The sequence below is a fragment of the Rhinolophus sinicus genome, linkage group LG09 (assembly GCF_036562045.2).
Source record: "Rhinolophus sinicus isolate RSC01 linkage group LG09, ASM3656204v1, whole genome shotgun sequence".
Taxonomy (NCBI): domain Eukaryota; kingdom Metazoa; phylum Chordata; class Mammalia; order Chiroptera; family Rhinolophidae; genus Rhinolophus; species Rhinolophus sinicus.
Window position 1 is genome coordinate 82,036,846 of NC_133758.1, and position 25,112 is coordinate 82,061,957.

Consider the following 25,112-nt stretch of genomic DNA (forward strand, 5'->3'; position numbering starts at 1 on the left):
CAGAGGGGAAAGTGCAGTGTCCAATGATCGATCCAAGACCCCCTTCTCGGCTTTTCCCCTGGTTAATAAACCACCGGGAGAGATAACTTTTAAACTTAATTTGCTGAAATGGGAATTCACTAATGCATGCGAAAAAATCCGCGAATTTGAGAAATATCAGTAAATTGATTTTATATCTGAGAATAAAGATATCTTGCTTCTTCTACTGACACCTTCTACACAAGAGATAAAAGATACCTGACTACTTGGTAATCTGCAGGGAGAAATTTCACAGACTCCCTTAGCCAAAGGTGCCCTTTCAGCTCAGAAATTCCCTGAACACTCAAGGCCATCGTGGCCCCAGAGAGTTGAAGAGGTCTTCCCAGGAACACAGGTCTCCTACCTCCAGGCTTAACCCTCTTTTCCTAACACGAAAGCTCCCGTGGCACCAGCTAGAGTGAAGGGTCAAAGTCAACAGACTGAGCTCCAGTCTGCCAGTTTTGAGGGTCCCCCTATCCGAGTGAATTTTAAAATGTGGTTCGCGAAAGGACATTGCTAAACATCTTATTCCAAAAACAGTCCTGCCAAAAGATGGTTTGAGTGAGTGGAGGTGAGAGACAGATCACGAACAAGAGAAACAGCGCAGTTTCTTGGAGACTTGACAGGAACTGAGAGTGGGGAAAAGGGAATGGGGGTGGGGAGCTAATATAAAGCAATCTAGAGAGGAAAGGCGACCACAAGCACAAAAGTAGTGAGTACAAAAGTGGGCTTGATTTTTCTAGAGTTGTTTCAAAAGCAATCCTCGGGGAGCCCCGCAGGCGGGCTCCGGGGAGGGGCAGATACTCAGCTGCTCCCAGTTAGGGGGGAGCTCAAAACTGGAAAACTGGAGCCGCGCAGCCGGGACTGCTGGCTGCACTGCCCGCCCCCCTTGGCTCTCCGCGTCCTCCCGGACTCTTCCCCACGCCTTCACCTGACCCCTACGAACTCCGCGACTCCTCCCTGCGCTCCACGCCTCTCCCACCTCGCCCGCCTGGCCCTCCAGCCGGCTCTCCGCGGGCGGGCTCCTGGCTCAGCGCCCTCCTCCGCGTAGCCCGAGCGGCGCGTCACCGCGAGGCCGGCCTCCGCGCGCCTCCCTCCCTCCGCCTCCTCGCCAGCTCTACGCGATCCAGCCTGGGGAGGCGGAGGAGCAGCCGGAGCGCGACCTCCACGGCAGCCACCCTGCATCCGCGGAGCCGAGGCGCAGTCCCTAGGCCCTGGAGCCCGGGCGGGCCCCTGGGGAGTTGACGCCGCTCCCGGGGGGCTGCCAGGCTGGCCTCTGCCCGGCGTGGAGGGCGCGGAGGTGAGTGGTCAGAAAAGGACGCGAAACGAGGTGTCCGCGGCATAGTTGAGGGTCAAGATGCTGGCGGCGCCACGCGCTGCACGCATCCTCCTGGGATTCCGCGCCCTCTGAGGGCGTCCGCCCTGAGCTGGCGGGGTTCCTGATCTCCTGGCACCTTGAGGTGGGGAGTGGGAACGGTGGGGAAAGGTGTCTCTTCCACCGATTCCGTTTTCCTCCCCCCCCCCCCCCCCCCGCCCCCGGTCTTTCTAGAGCTCCCAGATAGTCCTGAGATTGGGCCCTGGAGAGCAGAGGCCAGGAAAGACATCGTCCCAGGTAGGATGTGCCCCAGAGGGAAAGGTTATTTCCCTGATAGTCTACCTACCACTTTTAGGCTTGGTGCAGCGCATTTCATTGAAGATCAGACAGCACTGGGACAGGAAAGTATTTCTAGTGGTCATTTTGTTTACTACCCAATTATGTGACAGTGATGTGTTTAGGCCATTATGTGTTAGAAGTAATTGGCCTCGTCTTTGAATGTCCTAAATTACCTTTGAATCCTGTCTTCAGCCTCAGCCAAAACTTGTTGAAAAATATGCCCTAAAAATCTTGCTGTTAAAATAGGGCAGAGAGATAAAGAGAATTTTTGTCGAGAGATTTCCATTTATTATCTTCCCCACTTTTTGGAGAAGAATTGGTGTCAGTTTTTACTCCTCAGGCAGTTCATTTTTTAGATGGAAAAACTTAATACAGGCCATGGCTAATTATCTCTCACAGCTATGGATGAAATTGGGAGAAATAGAATTTGAGCTCCCCCACTCTCATGGCTTTCATTTGGTTATAGTCCAGTTAACAGCCCCACTACTGGGCACCTTTTTAGTTCTCTTTCCAAACCACTTCCCCCATCCCACCCCATACACACTTTTTCCACCTTTATTATTTCTTCATCGTGTTGATTGCCTCTGTTTTGTTTTGTTTTTTCCTCTAAGGCTATATATATTTTTTACTCTGTCTCTACTTCTGTTGTTTCATAGATTAAAATCTATTTACAAAAGAAAAATACCCATCCTAGATATTTTGCAGAGTATTTAGAAAACAGTTCGCAGTTTCTTTCTCTTAGCTAGTCAGTTTTTTGGGAGGTGTGGGAATGAAACTATCAGTAATAATCAACTGAGCTAATTGTACAGAAATGAAGTGAAAAGCTGTATTGAAGTCACTTTTTATAGTACTGGTAACAGGGAAAATGTACTTGTAGTGAATGAGCATAATTACATTTTAATGCTGAAAAAGCACAGATGAAGGCAAACAAATATTTAAAGAAAGTATCATAAATGAGTTAGAAAGGTGAGAAAGAAAGCACACCAAAAGTTTGAAAGACTAAGACTGCAGAACATAATCAGGACTTGAGGAAATGCATTTATTCTGTGCTCAGTCAGTAACCATGACATTGACAGAACTATGACATTGACATACCACTTATCCCCTTTGGGTCCACATGTCTTGATCAGCAGAAAGAGGGGTCTGACCTAGAGGCCTCTTAGATCTCTCTTGGTCCTGACATTTTTAGATGCATTCAACAACAAAGAATATTTATCACATTCTTATTTCCTACGTGGAGGCAGTGATGGACGAGACAAACCTGGTTCTGCCCTCAAGAAGCTTTTTGTCTGGTGGAAGAAATAGTAATGAGTAAAGAAACAATTACATAAGATAATTACAAAGGAAACTTAACAAGGCCTGAAAGGAAAACAGAACAAAACTGGAGTGAATCATTCTACTGATTCACTACACGTGCAAAATTCCCAAGATGGGAAAGAGATTGGCCTTTCCTAAAGGATGCTGTGGCTGGATCGTAGGGAGTAACAGTCGTATAGGATGAGATTGGAGAGGTGTGCAAGGGCTACCGAGCTCAATGAGGGCTTTGAGGGAGTCAAACTGGCAACCTTAGGGTTGAGAGCCCAGGCTCCAACTAACTGAGCCTTCTGGCCACCCGGGAGCTGAGCGGCAGCTCATTGACTTCATGCTAGTTGCGGAGGGCGCAGCTCGCTGGCCCATGTGGGAATTGAACCAGCAGCCCTGTTGCCCAGAGCACTTGGTCTAACTAACTGAGCCATCTGACCATCCCAGCCATTGAGTTTTAACGAGGGGAGAGACATCATCTGATTTGTGTTAGCTCATCTTTAAAATGATCTTAGCTGCTGTGTGGAGAATGATTTGGAAAGAGGCAAAGGAGAAAGTAGAGGGAAAATGTTTGCAGTTTAGGTGGGAGATGATAGAGACTTGGATTAAGCTGGTGTCAGTGGAGAGGGATTTAAGAAATATTTTGGAGAACAGGAGTTGGTGTTGGATGTTATGCCAAGGGGAAGGGAAAGCAAGGACTAGAGAATGAATCCCAGATTTTTGACTTGAGCAGCTGGTGGGTAATGGTACCATTTACTGAGATGAGAAAACCTGGATGAATGGGAACAGGTCTGGGTGGAAAAAAAAAAAGTTCCATTTTGAACCTGTTAAGTTTGAGATGTCTCTGAGGAGATCATAATTACTGCCCCTTGGGAAAAGAACGGGGGTGGTCTCCAGGATAGACGTGGACACACTGTTTGATGGGTGAAGCTGGTGATCATGAACTTAAGGTGACACTAATGAGCTCAGTTGTCTGATTTTCTTCGGCAGCCTTGACCAACTGGGATACAGAAAATGAATACCCAGGTATCCTTTCTTCTAGGCCTAGAGTTTTGTCAAGTGGATGTGATAGAGAGCAAGAAAGCTGTTCTAGTTCGTTCAGACTGCTATAATAGAATACCATAAACTCGGTGGCTTAAATAACAAATATTTCTTTCTCACAGTTCTGGAGGCTGGAAGTTAAACATCAAGGCACTGGCAGATTCGGTGTCTTATGGGGGCCCACTTTCTGGTTCATAGACTGCCATCTTCTTGCTGTGTCCTCACATGGCAGAAGGGGGAGAGAGCTCTCCAAGACCTGTTTTATAAAGCCACTAATCCCATTCATCAGGTTTCTACCCTCATGACCTAATCTCCCAAAGTCCACACCTCCTAATACCTTCACATTGGGAATAGTTCAACGAATGAACTGGGAGCCAGGGGTGGGGGGAGGTGAGGGGTGGGGACACAAACATTTAATCCACAACAAGAGTCAATCTTTTTAAACAAGGGATGATAAACATAATACATACTATGGAATCTAGGATGGATAACGTGAAACCAGTAGGAGATCAATGGAGAGTGAGAAAATAGTCAGTTCAATGAATCAGATTTCTTCTGTCTAGAATTATCAGTGTGAATATTTGACTAAGATTATTAGAAGGCTAGGAGATAGTGTTTGGACATATCAGAAAGTGAGTGACTGAGGTGGGGTGGAGGCAAAGATTCATGGACTTTGATGAGTAAGTGAAGGAAGCAAGAGGCCGTGAGGTTGAATGGTTCATCCACGTGAATGGTGTAGTACTGGAGAAGGATGACAATGCTTAGGGTAGCGAGGAAAACTAGATACTAATTGGGGGGCCCAAGTCACCAGTGATAAAGAATAAACTAAAAGTCAGTAGATAACAGCAGTGAGTATGGGAAAAGGGTATTATGAGGTGCCATGAACCTCAAAGGAACTGGGTGTTTGTAGGAAAGACAAAAAAAGTTTCAGATGTGGCCTTGCAAAGTCAAAAATCCACCTACCCCATCTCATGGCCATGGAGGATTACATTTTCTTGATAACATATGTAAATCAGCAGGTTTTGAATGTCATCAAGATGTCTGAGAACAGCCCTTTCAGGGTTACTATCATCCATTAATTAATTCCCTAGATGTTTATATGTGAAATAAATTAGGTTCTATTTTTATAAATTTACATAGGATGACAGCTGCCATTCAGCCAGAGGAAAGTCAATAAAAACCTTCTAAGCTGAAAATCTTAGGAGTCTATATAGCTGAATGTAATAAAATTATCATATCTTGATAATATACTTCAAGTATTAAACGCATACAGCAAGTCAAATGTCCATTGAAGAAAACTGTGACCTTGATATTTCAAGGAGCCCATGTGCTACTTAAATCACACTTTTAGACTGAGCTCATAAAGTTGAAGTGTCACAGTGTTAAATATAAGATAGTGATATTACCATTATCATATAACTTTAAGACTTGGAAACAAAGGAATTTCATTGTTGGAAAGGACTGCAGGAGTCAAGTACAACCTCTTTGTTTTCCATTTAACAAAGGAAATGCACTCAAAAACAAGTTGATTTCAGAAGCCTAGGCCTGTCCTTTAATCTCAACACCATATAAACAAAACTTTCTATCAGTGCCATAGTCGTCTCAATTGTTTCTTCTGTATGACCCATAAGTAACATCAAATCAAAAGTGGAGGGACTCTAGGACCTTGCTAATCAAAGTGTGGCCCATGGACCATGACCACAGGCATCCCCTGGGAGCTTGGGGGAAATGCAGAATCTTGAGCTTCACTCCATCCAGACCTAGAGATTCACAATGTGCATTTTAACAAGATCCCTAGGTGACAATATTCACACTGAAGCTTGATAGGCATGATTCTAGAACAAGTCAGCCCACTTAGAAACTCTGATCTGCTCATGTCAGCAAAACCTATGCCTGGAGAACTGAGGAGAGGAGCCCTTTGTCAGACAGAAGAAAGAGAGATCAGCCCTGGAACATTCTGAATTTCGAATCTTATGGAAACAACAGGAAGAAAGTATGCTGTGTGTTGGGATGACACATTTTAAGGAATGACACTGCCCTTCCAGAAAACTAAGAAAGGAAATTGCAAAATAGTGAGTGGACCTTCTGATACGCTTCCTGCCCCAGTGGGAAAGGGGAAAGGACTGCATGCAAATCCTTGAGCTTCCTGTGTTCAAGGGCAACTGTTACTCTCTCACTAGTGTTGTTTTTCATTATTACAAACAACAATGTAAACATGAGCATAATTGAGGATCAAAAAGCCACATCTGGAATCTCCAAATACCAAAATAAGCATTAGGTTGAATCCTGAATCTCTTAGTAGAGGTGTTTTCAATCTTGGCTGCATATTAAAACATCAGATGATCGCTGAAAATAAAACTTGATGCCCAGGTTGAACCCTGGACCACTACATAAAAATCTGGGTGGTGGGGTGGTGATTAGGTATCAGTGGGTTTTACAGTCCAGTGTGCAGCTGGAGTTGAAAACCACTGTTATAGTAGTCGTTCCCCCTTGTGGGAAGAAGCGGCTCTGAGACTGCAATTCGGCCTCTCTGCTTAGCCAAATGGTGGGACCCTCTATTCTTGTCATAGCATCAAGCAAAGTCAGCAAACCTCGGGTCACACTCTGCTGTGTGAATGAAAGCCAGTGGGGCTTTCAGAACATTGAGGGAGGCAGAATTTTTTTTTTTTTAAAGAGGCATTTACTCTTGTTCAATTTTGTTAAAATTTGGTACTGCTGATGGAAATGTTCTAAAATTGGATTGTGGTGATGGTTGCTTAACTGTAAATTTACTGAAAATTATTAATTTATACACTTAAAGTGGGTAAATTTTATGATATGTAAATTACACCTCGATAAAGCTTTTTTTAGTTGCTGTATATACTTCAACATTCATGACTTTACAATACTGATGAGATAGCCGGGAAGCCAGTGCCGTTTTGTATCCTTGGAGTGTCAGCACCTAGCCAAATGCCTGGTGGATGGGGTTCGATAAGATATTGGATAGGCGAATGGTTAGGGGTGGATGGATGGGTGGATGGATGGATGACTATCATTATGATCTTGGGCTGTGGGCTGATTTCCAAATTGATTTCAATCACCAGAGATCCCTAAAATTAATAGCACCCAGTGGGCCATTTATAACCTGTTTTATGGTATTGCATTGAAATCAGGGAAATGGGTTTACATAGAAGCTAGAATGTGAGGCCTTTCAGAGAAGATTATTTATTTATAAGTGAGTTATGCAACACAGGAAAAGTTATATTTGCTAGCCAATAAACATAGGTATCCTTATCTCAAAATACCATTTGCAGCAAGGTTATCAGATGGGGAAATTATTTCAGCCATGCTGTGACCCGCTACTGCTATGTCTTCCTTTTAGACATACCCATTGGTCATCATGTTAACTTGCATTGTTACTAAAGCCCAGGTATGCACAAGGCACATGGCTACACTGGTGAGGTGGATGGAGGGATGCATATAGCATTCTCCTCTGTCTGATACATAGAAGAAAAATGGGCGGGGAACTATTAGGGGGTTGTTGCTTTAATATATTGATGAGGATTCTAAACTTTTGTTAACTGAAGTCCTTGGGAAATGAATTTTTTGAAATTGAATTTGTAAACTAACCTAAATTTAATCAGAAAGCTTTTTTTGTCGAAAATCTTTCTGACATGAATTAAATTCTTTCCTGCCCTAGTATTGCAAAATAATAAATATATGATGTTTTGTTTTGGTGACTTAGGGTCTAGAAATGTCATAAAATCATACCCATATGAACATATATATTGACTACATGAGCCTAGGAAATATCATGGAAATGACTGCTTATTTTAAATTTGTCTCATTAAAATTCTGGTTGCATAGTCTGGGAGGCTTAGAGTTAGTGAAGCTTTAGCTATAAGGCTATTATATTTCTTTTCTGAACATTTTTTGGTTGGTTCTATAAAACGTGAACAGCAAAAGACACTCATATCTGAGTATGAACAATTAATAAATCATTTACAATTGCAATATAAACAGAATTTCAAAGAATAAATCTACATAGGTTTAATAAAATTGCTATTTCGTAATTTTTGGAAAAGGATTTTCAAATGAGGATGCGTACCAATTACCCAAGAGTTTCAGCTAAAGGAAAGAATGTAATCATTTAACTTAAGTGGATTTTAATATTCAAATTAACAGCGAATAGTAGTTGCACTGCATTACATTAGGGCAGTTATTCTCAAACTTTCACTCTCATCAAGATCACCTAAGGGTTCTTAAAATACAGATTGCTGGGCTCCATCCCAGGATTTCTGATTTAGGAGGTCTGGGGCAGGGCCTGAAAATTGACATGTCTAACATGTTCCCAGGGGATGCTGAGGCTGCTGGTGCAGGGACCACACCTGGATCACTGCCGCTTTGGAAATCACAGTCTGATTTGTCAAACAGAATGGTAGCTTTGCTTCTGGGGTTTTCTAAAGGACTTAAAAACGTCTTCCAAAAAATAAAAACCTGAAAAAAAAAAAATCCATCTTTTCCCTCAAAGAAATTCTGTATTGTCACAGGTATAAATTTGTTTATTTAAATACCAAAAGAAATTAGGTTATCTTTGTGCAACCCAGAGGTCATGATGTAAAAATCACCACTCACAGAAAATTAGATTGGGGTATTTGATATTTCATTTCCAGAATGTATTCACCTGTGTATTCAGCAGACATCACCAGCTGTAGGGAGCTTTTCTGCCCTCTCTAGAAAGGAGCACTTTCATATAGAAGGCTTCCTAATGTCTGCTAAGTCCGTGCTCCTCAAGCTTACAGGTTTTACAGTAAAATAAAAAGGAGGGAGGGGATCTTTATAGGACTGCCAACTCAAACAACTATTATCACTATCCTTTTATGAAGAAAGGACACTTGGACCCAAAAATGTAGGAAAGACATATTCTCAGAGTGAAGGACAATCCTTTAAGTTGAATAGGTTTATGAAAAACTCTCTACTGTTTCCATGTACTTAACATTTTTTTTAAATTGAAGTACAATTGACTTACAATATTGTATTAGTTTCAGGTGTACAACTTCATGATTCAATATTGATATACATTATAAAGCAATCACCACAATAAGTCTAGTTACCTTCTGTCACCATACAAAGTTATCACAGTATTATCGACTTGATTCTCTATGCTGTTCATTACATCCCTATGGCTTATTTATTTTATAATTGGAAGTTTTTTACACCTTAATCCCCTTCACCTTGTCCCTCTGGCAACCACCCGTTTGTTCTCTATATTCATCAGTCTGTTTCTGTTTTTTTTAGATTCCCCATGTAAGTGAAATCATACAGTATTGTCTTTCTGTCTGACTTATTTCACTTAGCGTAATACCCTCCATGTCCATCCATGTTGTTGCAGATGGCAAGATTTCATTCTTTTTTATGGCTGAGTAATATTCCATTGTATATATACACCACATCTTTTTTATCCATTCATCTATTGATGAACACTTAGGTTGTTTCCATATCTTGGCTATTGTAAATAATATTATAATGAACATAGGAGTGCATACTCATATGTCTTTTCGAGTTAATATTTTTGTTTTCTTCAGATAAATACCCAAAAGTGGAATAACTGCATCATACGGTAGTTCTGTTTTTACTTTTTTGAAGAACCTCCATATTTTTTTCCATAGTGACTGCGCCAGTTTACATTCCCACCAACAGTGAACAATGGATTCCTTTTCTCCACATCCTTGCCAACACTTGTATGTTGATTTATTGATGAGAGCCATTCTGACAGGAGTGAGGTGGTATCTCATTGTTGTTCTGCATTTCCCTGGTGATTAATGATGCTGAGCAAACCAAACTTAACTTTGAGTCCTTATAGTTTTAAGCCAGAATGAACCTATAGTGCTCTATCATCAACCTGGCTTGAAAAAGTTCTGTGTAATTCAGAGATTATTTTGTAAATACAATTTTATGTATATGAATGACTTGAGGTAAGGGAACACCATGTGGTATTTATTCTCCCTGGTTTTCTAGAGGATGCTCTAGAAAACATGGTACAATATATTTCTTAATTATATGCTGGTGTGAGGTTTTGTCTGCTTTCTATTCTAAGTACATCTTGTCTCTTCCTAACTAGAGTGTAAATTCCTTGAGTGTAAGCACCATCCTTCTTTGTCCTTTATCTCTAATGTGCAAAGCACACACTGGCCTTGATAGATTCATGCTGGGTCACAGCAGGGTAGATCTGTCCTTAGATTATAGTTGCTTCAGTCTTTGTCAGTGGAAATTTACAATGTAAGGTGTTTAGTATTCTTTTTTTTAAATACTAGGTAAACCTCATTCAGATATTGACATTATTCATTTTTATAACCTGTTTTTTATGGTTATCACAAGTGTTAAGTTCAGCTCAGCTGTTAACCAAGTGATCCAAAAGGTAGCTTAGCAAATTATAAATTGATTGATGAGCTTTTGCTCCAGTGTGTCAGCACCAGATAGCTAGCCATAGCTTGTGGGGATGGGTTGCTCTTAGGTCTGTATATGATAAGTTCCACAGGATACCGACACACATCTTGGCCCTTTCTTCTTCCCTCCTTCTATAAGCAAACACACCTTCAGGGGGTCAGCAGAGACCCCGGAAGACAAATGGGTTGCTATCCAGGGTTTCCCAAGAGTTACCTAGCAACCATTCATGTTTTATTTTGCACTATTAATAAATTTATCTCTCTGGTTGGTTTTGATCTAAAAATTGGAATTATTTCAATATTTTATCTCTTTTGTACCTGGAATTCCTAAGCATATAGCTTTGGATTTACCTAAAATTTTCCTAAGCTGAGATTCATATGGTAACTACCCTGTTTCCCCAAAAATAAGACCTACCTGGACAATAAGTTCTAATGCGTCTTTTGGAGCAAAAATTAATATAAGACCGGGTATTATATTATATTATATTACATAAGACTGGGTCTTATAGTAAAATAAGACCGGGTCTTATATTAATTTTTGCTCCAAAAGATGCATTAGAGTTGATTGTCTGGCTAGGTCTTATTTTCAGGGGAAACACAGTATTTAAAGTTAGTATTGCTTTTAGAGAATATAGTTATGGCTGATGTTTAGAGATGTAAACAGTTTTAAGATTCCCCATATAATGTTTGAACTGCAGTTTTAAAATGAGCAGAGGTGGGAAGACTCACATTTGAATCTTGGTTGAGTCGCTACAAACTGCATTGTCTTAAGCAAATTGCTAAATTTCCCAAACCTGTTTTCTCGTCTTTAAGATGGGAATAAGATATATTCCACAACCATTTGAGAATTAAATAAGATAATATTATATATGAAAACATTGTGAACTGTGATGTAGCAACACGCACATCGTAGTATTACATGCTTTCAACAATACACAAATAAGCCATCAGATCCTTTAAAGGTTTTTTTTCCCTCTCTCTTATGGATGCTTTTACATTCCTTAAAACTATAATGAAGAGCCTCAATTATTAGGCCCACTTTTATTAGTAGCCACAGTCACAATATTAAAGGGTTCAGTTAGAACTTGCCATTAGAAATATAATGTGAATAAGGCCCAAACTTGTTAGAACAGAGTCATCCATAAATATGTATAAAATACATGGTGTAACAGGGGCCCATGGGTGATGTTATTAGATCCCAATGTATTTTTGCCAGTTCACATTCTGATTTACTGAAGGGATTTGCACTTGCTTTGTAAAATAAGCAGGTAACTGTTATTGTTTTGCTTTTGTTTCGTTTTTAGTTTGAAAAGGCCTCGATCATCATAATTTCTTAGATTTAAAGATTTTTTGCAATTCCTATTTTTTAGGAGATGCTGCAGTCTCTACTCAGAGGAACTTGAGACTGAGCTACAGGACACTTGGGTTCCTGTGTGTGCGTGTAGTAACCCTTCCACCCTTAGAAAACATAAATGATTAGGGGTAAGGCGATCAGTTCACCTTGAATTGTCGTCAAAGGAAATGAGCAATTTAATTGCTTCTGGTTCCTTTAACTGCTCCTGAATCCCAAGATAGCCCATGATTTCTCCTAGAGGATGTTGATGGTTTGGTACTACCCTGGTGCCTCTGAATCCCTCCTGGCCTTCTGGGTACCTGGAATCAATCAAGGGAAAGCAGATAATTACCACCCCTTCTATCTTGAAAAATGTGAAATGAAGCATGCATAATAGATTCAAAAATAGTTTTCTCCTTCCCTAGGATCTGAGTCAGGCATTACCATCACTAGATAATGCTTAGGCGCAGTGACACGGCCAAAGAAGGCGAATATACTAATATAAGCGCACTCTTACCCTTCTCCCTTCGCCCTCCCGTATCCAAAGAAAAAGCGTTTCCTTACATTCCTTACATGCACCCAGATGATACATGCCTTAGCTAGACTGCCTGGATTCTAATCCTGGCTCCCTCGCTTTCTCTCTCATGACCTTGGACAAATTAATTAATCTTCAAAATGGACAATATCAGCACCAATCTCACAGGGGTGGTGGGGATTCAGTCAGTTCATATAAAAAGCACAAACAAAGCTGGCACCAGAATGTGCTACCATGAGTATTAGGTAATATTTTATTGTCTTTCTTAAGATTAATTTACTGATTTTTTTGGAGTCATTGAATGTGATCCATTTCTAGGGTAAAAAAATGAATTTTCCTGGCTCTGGTAGTTTCAACTTTCATTTAGTAAAATCCCTAAAAACATGTTTTTGAAACATTCTAACTGTTCCTGTAAAATCCATTATATCCTCTGAAGTGTTCCACATCTGGTGTTAGCATAAAAGAAGTTGTGCAGCAGCGAGGGAATGGGAGAGTATTTTTCATTCAGACCCAATAGTGACACTGATTCATGGCACTTGGACTGGTAGTCTTGAGGAAGTTATTACGAACATTTCAGACATTAGTCACTTAAATAAAATTTGACAGATTTTTCCAGAAAGAATAACTGCATCATATTCTAGTCCACCAATGAATAAGAGGAGAAGAAAAAGATTTCATAAGTATTGTGTCATTTAAGGCCATAAAATGCCTTAACTAACACACTTTTCCCAGGGGAAACTGTCTTTCTTAGTGACAAGTTATAGGATGTAGGGTGAATGATGGAAGCCAATGATATTTAATTAATCCTTTACTATATTTTGATGCCTATTTTTCTGGCGATATTAAGTGCCAGGGTTCATGTTTTTTAGTAGTTGATTTATCTTACTCTCATTTAATAATAAAGTCATGCGCTACAGGGTAGTTTGTAGACTCCACCTTCAAGTGACTCTAGATAGTTTGGATGTAAGCAGTTCTTTGTGGTTTTTCTGTCTTCTGTTGTCCTGCGTGCTATCCCGTCCTATCACAGTCCTTTTTATCTCTAACAGCATTTCCAATTTGCTGCCTCTGATCTGCTGAGAACCTGGGTAATCAGACTTGTTAGAACTATGTTTTTTAAAAAGTTCTCAGTGAAAACATCAGTCTCTTTGTTTTGTGCTCTAATGCCTTGCTGCTCAAAGGGGGGTCCGCAGACCAACAGTGTCACCTTATTAGAAATGCAGAATCTTGCGCCTCACTCCAGAACTACTGAATCAGAATCTAAGTTTTAACAAGATTCTCGGTGATTCGTGTACACATTAAAATATGAGAAGCCCCACTTTCACACATCAACTTTGTGACAGTTCATTTTTCTATTTCGAGATCCTGTTTTAGCTTACAGATTGTGTCTGGCTGTGTTCTAGGTTACATAGCTTGTCGAAATATTTTACCTCTAGGGGTGGGCAGATGGCTCAGTTGGTTAGAGCGCGAGCTCTGAACTGCATGGTTGCTGGTTTGATTCCCACATGGGATGGTGGGCTGGGCTGCACTCCCTGCAATTAAGATTGAAAATGGCAACTGGACTTGGAGCTGAACTGTGCCCTCCATAACTAAATTGAAGGACAATGACTTGGAGCTGATGGGTACTGGAGAAACACACTGTTCCCAATATTCCCCAATAAAAAAAATTTAAAAAATATTTTTACCTCTAAAAACAAGGGACATTGTTGTAATGTCTAGAAATGTATCAGTGTTTAAAAATAGGTAACAGATGAACCTTTTGTTTTCTCTCCCCTAGGATATCCCTGGTGATCTTCGAAGAGTCCACATCATGGCATCCATCTCTATGTTGGGGAGCCCTAAGAGTCTTAGCGAAACTTTTTTGCCTAATGGCATAAATGGTATCAAAGATGCAAGGAAGGTCACTGTCGGTGTCATCGGAAGTGGGGATTTTGCCAAATCTCTGACCATTCGACTTATTAGATGTGGCTATCATGTGGTCATAGGGAGTCGAAATCCTAAGTTTGCTTCCGAATTTTTTCCTCATGTGGTAGATGTCACTCACCATGAAGACGCACTGACGAAAACAAATATAATTTTTGTTGCTATACATAGAGAACACTACACCTCCCTCTGGGACCTGAGACATCTGCTGGTGGGTAAAGTCCTGATTGATGTGAGCAATAACATGAGGATAAACCAATACCCAGAGTCCAATGCTGAATATCTGGCTTCCTTATTCCCGGATTCCCTGATTGTCAAAGGATTTAATGTTGTCTCAGCTTGGGCACTTCAGTTAGGACCTAAGGATGCCAGCCGGCAGGTGTGTATTTGTAAACTTTATTCTTATTTATTTGGTATTTTGTATGTAAGTAAACAAATATACATTTAAAAACCAAATTCTTACAAACATCCACAATGATTATCATTCTGAAAAGTATGTATGAGCACTTGAAAGTTAAGGGCACTTTTTTCTATTCTCAAAATAATGTGGAAAGTTGAAAAAATAAGTTGGACTTTCCTGCCATAAGCAGCTAATTCAAGAAAAGGCCAGGTTGGCTGATGAATAATGGGACGCAGGCCACTGTGTCTCTCTTTGCTTCCTCAGTAATAGAAACAGTAGCAAACGTGTCTTTTTTCTTTCCCTCTTTCCCTCCCAATCTTTCTTCTTCCCTCTTTTTCTTCTTCTCTCTTCTTTTCTTGCAGCTATTTGTATTCTATCTTTGTATGAAATACTACGTAGTCTGACCCTCAAAAAGAATGCTTTAGAAGTACCTTTTTATTTTACTTAGATTATTCATAGAATTGAAAATAGTCCAGTTTGTTTTATCTTAAGTGTAGGTTTTAATCTGTGTGGAGAGGGTAGAGGCAGATCGGATTTCTTAGGTTCTGTTCTGGTTTAAGGGTTCTATCTAGTTCAACGTGAGAATAAAACAGATGGGGAGCTCCATCAAAGGCTTTGTGGAACGAGAACTTTTATAGGTAAACATACAGAATAGTGCCCCTTAAATATCTTTTAAAGGTGTGGTTATGCATTATAATTAAGCATGATGATAAGATACTTTTATTATTTTTATCCATAAAGAAAGTTGATTAAATGCCTTAGAAAACAAATTGAAGCATTATATCTTTGTATGTAGCATATCAGAATAATAATAACCATTCACTTTCATGTCGTTAATTTGGAAGACTAGTAAAAAATATATATACTTTCCAAATTTCCTAGAGGCTATGTCTGATTTTTTTTTATTCCTTTTGCATATCCTCTAAAGTTTAGTGATGGATATAGACCAAATAAATTCAGGATAAATCTAAATTTAATCCTTTGTGATTAAATTTAATCCCTAAATTTAATCTAAATTTAATTATCTGTGATAATTTTAATTGTTTAACAACAACAACAAATTCGTGGAACAGTGATTAAATTCAAAGTGAGCTACAGAAATAGCTGCATTTGTATCCCATAGTCTTCACGTCCTTATTATGAATGTTTGGTTTCTACTTTTAGGTTTATTATAAAATTTTATTTATAATTTATAGGGTTTTTTTCCCCAATGAATAAAAGAGTTTACTTCACCACTGTTACAACTATAATAAATTAATTTAGAACACTTTTCCTTATTTCTTTGGTATGTAGGTATTCTTCCCCACTCCATTTTAAAAGTTCACGAACATTTGTAAAATAGTATAAACTTGGTCATTCATCTGGCTAATACTAGGTAAAATTAATAATCCAAAGAGCTTTACATTGTCAGCATAATGTAAATAGGTTTAGCATGCAAATATTTTCAGTGTGGTCTGTTTCCAGAGCCCTTATATTAACATCTTTGGGGATATATTTAGGAATTTGTTTTCCCCAAATACCTCTCAAAGACTTTATAGCAATATTTTTCTAGCCCAAAGTGAGATGACCTACCCATAAGTAATAGTGGCTTACTCCAGCAATGAATTTGGTGCTCAATAAATATTTGTTGAATTCTCACCTGCAGTACTATATCTAAGGTTTTGGTAGCTCGAAAGCCCACCCTCACTGCCACCTACCAGGTCATTAGAGTTCCTACAGAGCCAACACCTTAGTCTTAGAAAATGGCTGTTGATTTACTTTTTAAATTAACCACGCCTTATAATACTATTCTGACCAATGAAATAATGTACTTGCGGGTTTTCAGCGATATTTGGTAAATTGGTTTCCTAGCCAAAAGATAAATTTTATAAATAGTACAGCATTATGACATCATTTAGAGGTTTTAATTGCAAATTCATTCATCCTGAGTCCATGCCCACCTTTTCTCTTGCTGAATATCTGTAAAGGTCAGTGCTTGCAATCACTCTACTAGGCAGAATCACTGCAGTCCCAGAAATAAATGCTGTTCAGGACTGCCTGGACGACCAGCCCTGCCCTGCTCCCTGAGGGAGAGAGAGAGCTGGAGCGTGGAGAGGCACGGTCTGCAGCTCAGACTCCACCAAACCCCCCAGTGAAAGGAAGACCTGAAATTGCAAGTACCACTGAACCAGAAACCTGCGATCTAGAAACCTTTCTCTCCTCCTGCCTCCCTTCCACTGAAGATTTCCTGACCTCAGGTTCTAGTAGATTCTTCTGCATTTTATTTTCATGTCATCACAGGTAGCTAGCGCTTTGTTTTCTATGACACTATTTTAATCTATTAATAAATTGTGTAATACATGCTTTATCTCTTTAACTTTTTGCATCACTCAAGGTCGCCCTAGTGATGCTCCACAGATTAAGTGGAGTGTGGGATCATTACCATTTTTATAAACAACAATAGTAATGATGCGTCTTTTGTTTTTGCTACAGGTTTATATCTGCAGCAACAATATTCAAGCTCGACAACAGGTTGTTGAACTTGCCCGGCAGTTGAATTTCATTCCTGTTGACTTGGGATCATTATCATCAGCCAGGGAGATCGAAAATTTACCCCTGCGACTGTTTACTCTCTGGAGAGGGCCAGTGGTGGTAGCCATAAGCCTGGCCATGTTTTTCTTCCTTTATTCCTTTGTCAGAGACGTGATACATCCATATGCTAGAAACCAGCAGAGTGACTTTTACAAGATTCCTATTGAGATTGTGAATAAAACCCTGCCCATAGTTGCCATTACTTTGTTGTCCCTGGTATACCTGGCAGGTCTCCTGGCAGCTGCTTATCAACTGTATTACGGCACCAAGTATAGGAGATTTCCACCTTGGCTGGAGACATGGTTACAGTGTAGAAAACAGCTTGGATTACTAAGTTTTTTCTTCGCTTCGGTGCACGTTGCCTACAGCCTCTGCTTACCAATGAGAAGGTCAGAGAGATACTTGTTTCTCAACATGGCTTATCAGCAGGTATGGAACATGCTTGTTATTTATCTGATGCTTAATGTAATTTGTAAAACATAAGATTAAAAACAGTACAATTTTACATATCATAATAGAAATTTTGGTATATTTGGGCAGGGAAAGTATTTTTTAAACAATGTTTGGGCATAAGAATTATGCGGCTAATTCAAAATCATTTAGGTTTGTAAAACGTGCAACCATCCCTTTGTTTGCAGAATAAAAGTAGAGAAATAAAGTGTTGGGGTTTTTTCTTAAATGTTACGATTGCAATCGTTGCGTTCAGTACTGAACATGTCACTATTTTAATGTTTTGTAAGTGGCTGTGTTCCACAAAAATGTTAAGGTAATTCTTAGTAAATGTATACAATACAATTAGAACCAATGAAAATATAAAACAGAGTAGGAAGTCAAGATGAGAAGACGTACACTTTTTTTGTTATCAAAAAGCAGTAAAGATACTAGTTCCTCAAGTGAAGGGTTTCTAGCACTTAGCTCAAGAAAATCTCAAGGAAAGCTTCATGAAAGGAGCTTGATGATGGAGTAGGCTATGATTTCCTCAATAATTCCAATTCAGCAAGTGTGACTTGAATGTTGTCATTGAAGCTCTTTGATGTAGCTTTTTTTTTATGAAAGCTTAGGACACTGCACCAAAACAAATGTGAAAAGGCTTTTTTCTTTTTATAAGGAACTAAGGCATCATGGTCCAAGTATGTAGCATCTAGTACTTATGCCTGTTTCTACAATTTCAACCTAAAATAATATGAAAAGAAAAAAATGAACACATTAATGTTCTTAAGCCACTCTTTCCCAAAAAAATACCACTTCTCTTAAATGAATACTAAGGCTTTGCTATCTGCTAGACCAGCTTTGATCCTCCTTCAAGTCCTCAGAAATTCACCCTCCTAATTCGCTCAGAAATAACCTCCTCAATGAGGTCTGCGTTGGACACCATTTTACATTCTGCCTACTTCCTACTCAACCCTGGTGCTCCCAGGCTCTCCTACATACTCTGCTCTTTCTCTTTTGTCGATAGCAATCTACCACCTTCTAACATCCTTTATGTTTTCCTTGTTTATTATAGTTACTGTTGTCTGCCTTCTCTCATCAGAACGTAATGTTGAACAAACTCAAAAAGAGTCTGGAGACTTTGCTAGAAATAGATCATAGAGATTGATTCAAGGGCCTTGGAGTCTGCAAACTGGGAACACAGCTAGACAAAAAGCCAGAAGTGTTCCAAGGCAGAAAGACAAGTTCAAAGTTCTTATAGTCAAAAGTACAATCTTGAGAATTATCAGTCCTGCATTCTTAGTCCTAGCATTAATCCAGGAAGGTTTAGTCAGATGTCAGGCAGTCAGGATGCTGGATACCAGGTGGCCTGGAAGATGGGTGCCAGGAAGGCTGGTCAGGTCCCAGGGGTCTCCATAATGGTTATCAGGTAGATGTATACATGAGACCTTCAGAGGGTAACAAGGTGGCCTGGATAAGTGAGTCCTTCAAGGGATAATTAGAGGGTTACCTGGAGGTCCGGTTGTGTATCCAGACATTGACACAGTGCTGGAAAGTTCAAAAAAGTTTTAAGTTCCCAGGCTAGTTAGAACAAGAATGGAGTCTTTCCTCATGCCTCAACCTTCATAATGTTGATAACTTTGGCAGCTTGATTAAAATGACTCCATTTTATATATTCCCTATTTTCACTCTTTCCTCAGTAAGTTTAAGAGAGGAAGGATCTTTGTCCATTTTGTTCACTGATATATGCCTAATGCCTAGAACTGTGCCTGGCACATAGTAGACACTCAGAAAGCATTTTTGTGGAATGAAGGAACGAACTGGGAGGGCAGGTAGATCCAGGTTGTAACTTCCGGGTATACCGAGGTATGGTTGTATAGACATCACACAAGATAGGAAGAGCCTTTTTCCACAGAGGAACTCTCTGGCTTTTTTCAGCATGTTGGTATAATTGCTCCAGGGACCTAATGGCTAAGAACTAGCTTTTCTTTGTTTTAACTTCAGTAGGGCTTTGTCCTCAGGGAAACCTCAGGTTTCTGGGGAAAAGAAGGTAAGAAGAAAGATAAATGAACATATAAATCTTCATGTGAGAGAGGAAGATACAGAAGTAGTTTAGAAATTCCCTTCCTAGATTCTAAGTTGAACTAAGGCCAGAATGCACCCAAAGTATTCAATGAAGTTTAAACCAACTTGTAAAAGTACCTCAAAATTAAGTCTAACTGCCAGTACTTCTGTTGTGTCACCCAGGAACCAACCACTCATCATTTCATGGTCTTAGGACTCCAGAGTCCCTGTAACCGTGATCTATTACAAATGTGATGACAGGTCTACCCACCATTCTCATATGTATGCAAGGAAGGAGAGAATCTTAGTCCTCTTTTTGTTTAATTCTCCTTTCTCTTTCCCCCACACCTGAAACAATGCCATCCAGTAGTAGGTTCTCCTTAACTGTTTGTTAAATTGAATTAATACAAATTACATATGTCCATATGTGGTGTATTCTTATGCCAAGCGTGAACTCTGTGCTGAATTACTTAATGTTCTACCAAATAAAAGAAATTTGCATTTGCTCTGTTAGGTTCATGCAAACATTGAAAACTCTTGGAATGAAGAAGAAGTTTGGAGAATTGAAATGTATATCTCCTTTGGCATAATGAGCCTTGGCTTACTTTCCCTACTGGCTGTCACCTCCATCCCTTCAGTGAGCAATGCTTTAAACTGGAGGGAATTCAGTTTTATTCAGGTATGTGGGATTTTGTTTGGTGAAGGAATGGGCTGCATAGAGATTAAGTGTCAAGATTTTCATTTTAAATATGCTTCTTATTAAAAGGAGTGCCTTTGGGGGGTGCATTTATGTATCTAGCTTGGAGAACACATATCCTTGGAGGCTAGCTTAGGACCAGTCTGGTTTAATAAGTGAAAGGCCAGTACAGGATTCTACTGGAAGGCTTTGATAGCATTGCCTGCCTTGCTATGGGGAAAGGTGATTTAAAAAAAAAAAAATTAAAATGGGGATAAGTGAGCTTAGATCAAGTTTAATGCCAAAAGTCAGTGTATTATTAGCCAAATGAATGAAGAATTATTTTGTATTTTGAGTCATCTTTATCTGTCCAGAAAAACTCGTTAATTCGAATTCAAGTGGAGAGAAGGTCATTCTGAATATTTTAAAAGAAAGAACACAAGCAGTGGAACACTAGGTAACGAGGTTAATGGATTATGACAAGCAACCAGGCTTATGAATCTTGTTAGCATATAAATTATATACATATGTATATGCTTGTCTATAAAAGGGTTTCAAAACACCATTATTCTTTAATAAGTTAAATATTCACCACCAGTAATCATTATTTAATAACTTTGCACATTTAATAAATGTATAACTCAAACTTAGACCCTATCTATATTATCACAAAATCAGTATTAGCTGTACCCAAGTGGTTTACAGCACAATGTGGGAACAATTGTTTTTGGTAGCCCACTAAATTTGGGAGGTTTTGTTCGTTCGCTTGAGCTTTTTGTTTTTAAGTCATCTAAAAATCTCATTCAGATTAAGGGTAGATCCCTTGTCGAAATTCATTTTTCCTTTTTGAAGGAAAGAAAATGTGAATAATTTCCCAACTACTAGTTTGGTCACACCTGAAAAGAAATAGAAGGCCCTCTGATAAAGGTGCTAGACAGTGCAAATTATCATTATAAATTTAGATGAGTACTTGCAAGCAACAATTTTCTGCTAGAGATTTGATCTGTTCCCAGTGAGGTTAGACGTTAGATCATTATATGGACGTAATACTACATTTTATGTAAAAGACCCTTTCTCAAAGTAAGCAGTTGAACATAATAATTTAGGGAACCCAGAATGCTGACCTATCAGATTGTGACCTATAATTGCTTAACTGAAGTGCTCTTGATAACCTCATTTAATATAATGAATAAAGCCACATGTTTGAAATATTATTTATATTACATATTAATATATAAGATTTTTATATATATCTTCAACTAGTATGTTAGTATGTCTGTATACATTTAAGAGAATGTTCCTCAACATTTAATTTTACTATATATATATATATATATATGAGTATACATATATATGTATGTACATATGTGTACACACACACTTTTTTTTAATATGCACAGCTGGCAGAAATGTAGATAACCTTTAAAAAGAAGCTTAGCAATTTTTATTAACACACTTAAGGAAAAGCCAGATGTTTCAACGAGCAATCTCATAATTACAAATCAGTTCTAAGGAAATAAAATAAAATGTAGAAAAGGGCTTAAAGTGACATTATTTATAGTTGAGGAAAATTGGAAGCAGAGTAAATGATCAACAAAAAAGAACAGTTAAATAAATTATATCCAGTCAATGGACTATTATACAGCATTAAAGTCATGTTTTCACATTTAATGACACGAGGAAAAAGTTCTTGATATAATATGTATCAGTGAAATAATTAGAATATTAAATGATATGCAGTATGGCCTTATTTGTGTAAAATAAAGTGCATATAAATATATAAATATATATATGTGAAAATGTTTAAATTGTTTAATTCAGTAGAGAACAAAGAGTAGCTCGGTAAGTTAAGATAAAATCATTTTATCAAAACATATGCATTGTATAGCTGGATGGGTTAATTTATGAGTTTGAATAATTTGTTTCTTATTCTTTCTTTTTCCTTCCTGTCCTGCCCCAAGTCTACACTTGGCTATGTCGCTCTGCTCATAAGCACTTTCCATGTTTTAATTTATGGATGGAAACGAGCTTTTGAAGAAGAGTATTACAGGTTTTATACACCACCAAACTTTGTTCTTGCTCTTGTTTTGCCCTCAATTGTAATTCTGGGTAAGAGCATTTTACTTCTGCCATGTATAAGCCGAAAGCTAAAGAGAATTAAAAAAGGCTGGGAAAAGAGCCAATTTCTAGAAGAAGGTATTGGAGGAGCAGTTCCTCACCTCTCACCAGAGAGGGTTACAGTGATGTGATGTTATGGTAAGTGGTGCTCGCTGATGCCATATCAAGGTCTTACTCATGCCATTAGCTTTGACCTCTGCTATGTTCAGTTGCCAGTGCATTGTCAGATTGCTGTGGGCTGAACCCTGTTCAATGTGACCTCAGCCAAATTACTGGTAGAATTTTCTTCTAATTATTTTTCGCAAATGTCCTATTTTGCCAATATGAATTTTTGTAGTTAACTTATTATTGAAATTTAGGTATGGTTTGTTTTGTTTTGCACAACTGTAATACTAGTGTTATTTTAACAAATTCCATTCCACAATCAGGCAAAAATATTTATAGTTAATAATGTAGATACAGTATGATGTTGAGAAAATTTTGCAAACCAGGAGAATTTTAAGTTTTAATATAATTCAATAGATAACTTTTTTTTTTCTGAAGCTTAAGTAAGGTTTTTCACTGTTATCCAGTATAAGAAACAGAAATGCATAATTGTACATTAGTTTTAAGAAAGGACACATGACATTAGCATCTAGCTAAGGGTGCATAGTAACATTCCTATATTTCTCTCCTAAGATAGGATTTGAAGAATGTAATTAATTGTAAAAACCAATGTGATTATGTGAACAAACACAAATTAAAAAGACAAATTGAACCCAAAATTGTATTTAAAATGCGTGGAGACAGGAAATACATACTGATAATGCGTACCTCATGAAAGATTTTCTTCTTTCTCTTATTACAGAGCAGTGCCATTTGCATATTAATATATTGTCAAGGAGAAGCCAGTAACACCTGGCCTCTGAGATTGATTTTTCTAATATAGTGCCAATCCTGGGAATCTTATAATGGTTTCTGGTCAGAGGGAAAGTGTTACATTTACACACAGGTAGTTGTTTGTCAACTGATCTTTATTGTTGCACCTTAGCCAGTCACTACTCTCTATGGTATAGGATTTTATAGAAGTTCATTGAGGGAGTATAACATGCCAGGTACTGTTCTCAGCGCTTTACTTGTATTATCCCATTTAATACTTAAAACAACTCCGTGACAGAGGTAGTAATTATCCTCATTTTACATGTGAGAAAAACTGAAGGATAGAAAAGTTAGGTAATTTGCCCAAGCTCATGGAGTTAGTAAGTGGCAGAGCCAGCATTCAAGTCTGGGCAGTCATATTTCAGAGGCTGTGGTTTTAACCACTAGTCTGTATGGCCCCTGACCCATCCCCCGCATTACATTCAGGATGCCAGTCTAGAGGCTTCCTCTTTTGTATAAAGGCATTGCCATCCTTTACAGTGAGTTGTGGGTACCAAAAGATGTATGAAAATATTACAATCATATATTTATTATTCTTGTGGGATAATCCACACTTATCCTTGGGGGAGGGGATCTTACCTGGGACATGACCCTGGAGACCCCGAGGCAAGGCTCTCTATGCAGTAAGGGACTCCAGCAGAGAGAGGACCATAGCAGTTTTTTCTTTTTTTTTTTTTTTTCTTTTTTCTTGTTTTTTATTAAATTTATTGGGGTGACAATTGTTAGTAAAATTACATAGATTTCAGGTGTACAATTCTGTATTACATCATCTATAAATCCCATTGTGTGTTCATCACCCAGAGTCAGTTCTCCTTCCATCACTATATAGTCGATCTCTCTTACCCTCATCTCCCACCCCCCACCCCCCCACCCCCCTTTTAATGAATGGCTGAGGTCCTGCAGAATCTTAAAAAGTCCCTGTAGAGTTGGTCATCAACTTTTCTCTTCTTGAGAAGTCCTCCTGCCTGCTCAACCATTCATTAGGGAGCAATTTGCAAGCAGGATGGATAGTAGAGTAAGTGGTTCATTATAAATCTACTCTAGAGATAGAATCACACAAATTATTCATAAAATTTTTCAGTGCTGACATTCCACATTAAAATTGCATTTTATTCAAACTTTGGTTAGAATGCCCTACATTTTTTTTCCATTTGCTCTTTTCTTGTTAAAATAAAATAAAATAAAAATGCAGATAGATAGTGATACATATTCCTCTTCCTGAAATTATAACAATTCTAAACTTACCCACTGAGGTATACTGAATCCAGCTGCCAAAAGTACAAGGACTTTTTCTTAATGGAGGCTATGTTTCCCACCAATGGCTCTCACTACCTTGGCATTATGTCACTTTGGTAAGTCACTCATGAGTCTCTGCTGTTATTTTCTTGGTGGATTTTAATATCTGCTATTTTTTAATAGCTCTAGCTCTCCATTTTCTTTATTTATATTCTTCCCCTCTTGATAATCACTTAGTTCTTAGTAGAAATTCAGTTGGGTGATAACTTTTAAAGGTAAATACCTATAAACTATTGTAGTGGACTAGTGAAATCAACAGCATATTGTCAATACTTTCTTATTCCTTAAGTTTCACTGTCTTAAGACCATAGGTTCACCATTTAATGTAAAAATACAATGAAATGTTTTTAAGTTAGATCACTATTGAAGTATATTGTTGCATGTATATATAAAATAACCAATAAGTAAAATT

The 25,112-nt window shown here is 38.6% G+C and overlaps 1 protein-coding gene across 1 annotated transcript; it reads left to right on the forward strand.

The window, feature by feature from the left end:
* The first annotated feature begins 1,074 nt into the window (after nucleotides 1–1,074).
* STEAP2 (STEAP2 metalloreductase) lies at nucleotides 1,075–23,232 on the forward strand. Its single transcript, XM_019716438.2, has 5 exons — nucleotides 1,075–1,318; nucleotides 14,083–14,607; nucleotides 17,101–17,628; nucleotides 20,207–20,371; nucleotides 22,330–23,232. Exons 2-5 carry the CDS (start codon nucleotides 14,116–14,118, stop codon nucleotides 22,615–22,617), a joined length of 1,473 nt encoding a protein of 490 aa, XP_019571997.1. The 5' UTR covers nucleotides 1,075–1,318; nucleotides 14,083–14,115; the 3' UTR covers nucleotides 22,618–23,232.
* Nucleotides 23,233–25,112: the final 1,880 nt, after the last annotated feature.